At 33.0% G+C, this 4644-nt stretch overlaps 1 protein-coding gene across 1 annotated transcript; it reads left to right on the top strand.

Moving 5' to 3' along the window:
• Positions 1-2247: 2247 nt before the first annotated feature.
• LOC133190045 (cholecystokinin receptor type A-like) lies at positions 2248-4262 on the top strand. Its single transcript, XM_061325514.1, has one exon. The coding sequence runs from the start codon at positions 2440-2442 to the stop codon at positions 3712-3714; it is 1275 nt and encodes a 424-aa protein (XP_061181498.1). The 5' UTR covers positions 2248-2439; the 3' UTR covers positions 3715-4262.
• Positions 4263-4644: the final 382 nt, after the last annotated feature.

Below are 4644 nucleotides of genomic sequence, written 5' to 3'. Positions count from 1 at the left end.
CCAAAAACATTTTTCATTAGTGTAATGTTATTAGATAATTTTTTAGTAAATATCTGATAACTTTTTCCTTCAGAATTAATCTCTCTCTCCAATCCTTCTGCACAAAATATAAATGAAGATAAAAACGTAGTGATAATTTCTTTTGGCAAATTAAAGACTTGTATGTCGGAAGTGTTTGATAGAGCAGATTAAACACTCATCTTAATGAGAACATGATTGTTCCAAGATTATCTACTGAAATACAACGTATATGAAACACCAAAATTTATATTTACACATGATTTTGTATTGAAACCTCTATGTTATATATTTAGAGAGATTCAGTGATATTTAATCACACCAGTGAAAGCTTAATCCCCTCCTTTCTGGGGTTCACCCTTTCTGGGCCACCTCTGTTTTTAAACTGTGTTCAGCATTCGTTTCTAATCAAATACTTAACACATTACTTATGGTGGCACAAAACATGATAATCACTGCAGATCTAATTCTAACGCTTTTTTTCCTTCCGAGAGCATTTCCTTGTATCTACTTGGTTCTTTTTTACCTGTGCTTGATTTTCATGCACGTGTACTTTAAACAACAATACTTGAAAAATATATTTAAGTTTGGAAGTTTTTGTTATCATTTTGTAAGCACAGTGCTCACAGTACCTCGTTTATTTATTGTGAATAATACGCTGTAAGAAATACTGTGCGAAATTAAAGAAATATTCTTGTTTGAAATAAACTCTTATAGATATTGATGTTTTGACATGTAATTAGTCATTAATAACTCCTCGGTATTGATCTTTGTAATTAGTTCTATCGATAACTCGTTAGATATCGATCTTTTAACCTGTAATTATTTATCGATAGCTCGTTGATATCGATATTTTGTTCTTATTAATTTTTTCGATAGGTCTCAGATATTAATCTTTGGACCTGTACTTAGTTTATTGATAGCTCTTAGAGATCGTTCTTTGCACTTCCTGTAATTATTAAATTAGAAAGAATGAATAACGGATTTCTTGTAATTCATTAATCAGTATAAATATAAATACATGTATTGTCGTTTACTAAATAATGATTGCAAGAAATTCAAATAATGAGAAAACGATAATTATAATTTTCATTTAACCATTATATTTTCTTTCTATTCATTATTTTGTAATATGAAAAGAAAACACATTATAACCGAACGAAACATGTATACAGCTGTACAGAAATTGCCGCATTGTAAGACACATTGTCAAGTATTTTAGTTCCGTTTAAATGTGTGGTAAAATCCTTAGACATGAAATTAGTCCTCTGAAAAGGAAGATTTAAGCATTTCCTTTACTAAAGCTACCAGTATTATATAAAACTTGTTATTGCTAAGAAATCAAGTGTAAGGGGTAAAAATGACTAGTCTGTGAATGCTTCTTGTAAATGGCCTTTTTTTACACAACATATAAAATTGATTTGCCAAAATTCTGTGTTAGACCCCCCACCCCCTTCTCCCCCAAAGCTCATTAACCATTTGTAGAATCTTGACTATTAAGAATAGAATTAAAGTCAAACACTCAGAAAAAAACATATTGAAAAAATACCACCAATACTAGAATTACAGATCACAGAAATCTTGACTTCTTAAAAGACTTGGTCTGTTTCATGATTTCGAGAAAAAGAACATATATTCTGTGCAAACAGACCCGAAAGAAGCAATTTCTGTTGGGAAGGGGGAGATTTAAATCTTTGACCAGCCAAGAAAATTATCATCTTATGATAAGACATTACATGAAGTGCATGTATACTGATATATGTACAGTGTATATGGGAGTTCAATAGCATGAAGCATTCAGTATTTTATTGAAATTATGAGTATATGATCCTGCTGCAAAATATCAGATTTTAAGCTCAAGGCTTTGACAAATACAGGCTTTTGTGATGTGTAAAGGTCACGTGTACTGTCTCCCAGTAATTCATATATCTTCCACTCCTATCCACAAAATCTCAACCATTAGTTCAACGGAAGCCCCACTTACGCATGTATAGCAATAGCAGGCACCTAAATGTGGATTTACAATGTAATATAGTGTTATAAGTGAAAAGAATTATTTAAAATTTAGTACTTGTTTATGAAACTGATTAGGATAAAAACATTCAGTGAACTTTCATGCTAAAATATCATTTTGGTGACCTATAAAAGACCTATATTTTCCGTTTTCACCTCACTGGAAAGGCCAATAATACGTGAAATTCCGAAACAAAGGATTACCACTTCTTGGCTGTGATTGCTTATGTGTATAGAAAAAAGTTGTTCTCTTGTTCTCTTAGTCCATACTTAACTCCTTATCATATACCATACCGTCACAGTATTGAATAGTGTATCCAAGATTAGAGATTGGGGCTTACAATGGAATAATTCAACCTTCTATATTAAATGGTGTGTTCAATTGTGGTGCTTGTATGAAGTGAGTGAATGTTCATCATGAACGATTCGTTGCTTTCTGCAAACAAGACACAAAGAATTATCGACGACCCTGTATTGCTACAAATTGGGAATGACATTGCAGTGCAAGATTACTTAATTCCAAGTCTTATTCTAACCGTTTTAATGATCATTATTGGCATTCCTGGAAATATCCTTATCATTGCAGTTTACATGAAGAGATGGCGAAAATCTACAAGCAGAATATTCATCCTTGCTCTAGCTTTCAACGATTTGTTTAATTGCTTATTCACAATGCCAGTTGAATTGTACTATATCCTAAACATTCTTCAAACTGACGATTCAAATCTTTGCAAAACTTCTCGGTTCCTTACTTTTTGGACAAATGATGGGTCTTCATTGATATTAATGGGCATTGCCTTTGATAGATTACAACGCATTTGTAAACCTTTTAAGATTCAACTGTCTATATCTACAGCAAAAAAGATTGTTGCCGTTTCAATGTTGGCGTCTTTAGCGGTAGCCTGGCCATCTCTTTTGATATATGGAACAGCAAAAGTACCTGTTACAGTTGGCGAAAATAAAATTTATGCCAAAATGTGTTTGTATTCCGATAACATTCGTATAGACCCAACAGTTTTTGTGTTTTTCATAATGACAGGGAACTCTGTGCTTGATGTGTTTTTTCTTGTTGTTTACGGAATAATCTTGTATCATGTCAAAAATGCTGGAAAAGAACTTAGGAAGATGTCTAGAGCAAATCTTTACTCAGACAGCGGATGTCGTAAAATGTCTCTGACAGACGGCAGTAACCATAATTGCTCTCATAACGTGACATCGGTAGAGAAGACCTCAAATAAAGAAATTCAAAAAACGTCCAAAGGAGAAATTAAACCTTCCACTAACAGACGGTCTTCTCCAGAAGAACCACTGACCGCTGCCACGAAACGGAAACTTTTCTCCGAGGGTCGACAAAATCACCTAAGCTACACATGTTATGGTGAAAGTCGCAGAACTATTTTCTCAACCCAAGACAATTACCGTAAGAGAAAAACAACAATTATGTTGTTTGCTGTGACACTTTTATTCATCATATCTTTTGTACCGTATACGGTACTAATGACCATTCGAAACTTCGATTCTGAATTCTACAGTCGCCTAAGTGATTCTGAAAAGACAGCTTATCATTTCTTTATTCGCTCATTTTTCCTATCAAATGCTCTGAATCCCCTTATTTACGGATTCGTAAGTGAACACTTCCGAAGTGAGTGTAAGAGCGTCCTCAAAAACATCATGTGTTGTTAAGAGATGAATGTCACTGCCCGATAAGTGTAGATAAAGAGGGTACTGAGAACTTGTACGTGTGAGTCAATTTATTTGTTCTTTTCCCCACACTTAAGGACGAGATATTATTTTGAAACATAATATAATGTTGTTAATGATGTGCACACACTAAGTGGTTTGATATGATTAATACTCAGAAAGTAGCATATATCATTTGCAGAAAGGCATTTTGTTGAAAATTTTCACACCCCCCCCCCCAACTCAAGTCATTCCAGGGATCCGTGCACATGTCTTTTCATTGTTTGTGATTAGCTAGATTTATTTTTGATAAATGATTTATTCTTCAGTACAGTATAGCTACTGTTCTAGAAAAAAAAATTCAAAATTTAAAACTTCTACTATTGCAACCCTGTTTGTTTGATTTAAGGACCCTCCTCTATATTCACTGCACACTAAAGAGTTCCAATTTTCTTGTATTTTATGCACTTAGAGTGATCTGCCCTTAGATCTAAAATCAAATTAATTGAAATCTACAGCATAATACTCTATCTTTAATCAATGTTTTCATTTTTACTTTACTTATATGTTCTTTCTAAGACCGTGGTTTAGGTAAGGTTGGAACATGTATTACTCATAAAGAAATGCATATTATGAGATATAGTTGCTGCATCTCCATAAATGTTTAAATGAAGCTGGAAACATTGAAGATCATTTGTTATACATGTATTTACATGTAGTTTATGTTTCATTACTATGAACGAAAAATACAATGTTATTGTTTGGAACAAAATCAGATTCTCGTAAATCTGTATAATCATCGCAGTTATACCCGAATATTTTCACTTTCCGTGGTTTCTACATGTATTGATACATCTACATACCATTGAGAATCGGTAATTTGGAGACAGAATGTCATCCAGTCTCCTCTAGCAATTGTAATCGTTTGTATCA

Source organism: Saccostrea echinata, unplaced genomic scaffold, assembly GCF_033153115.1.
Source record: "Saccostrea echinata isolate AGI-Se365-2 ecotype Australia unplaced genomic scaffold, CSIRO_AGI_Sech_v1 ptg000020l, whole genome shotgun sequence".
Lineage (NCBI taxonomy): Eukaryota > Metazoa > Mollusca > Bivalvia > Ostreida > Ostreidae > Saccostrea > Saccostrea echinata.
The sequence above is the reverse complement of the archived record's forward strand: the minus strand, read 5'-3'. Positions and strand labels throughout refer to the sequence as shown.

Bases quoted from the DNA above. Each gene is read 5' to 3' on its own strand.
- LOC133190045 (XM_061325514.1), top strand. From the start codon at position 2,440: ATGTTCATCATGAACGATTCGTTGCTTTCTGCAAACAAGACACAAAGA.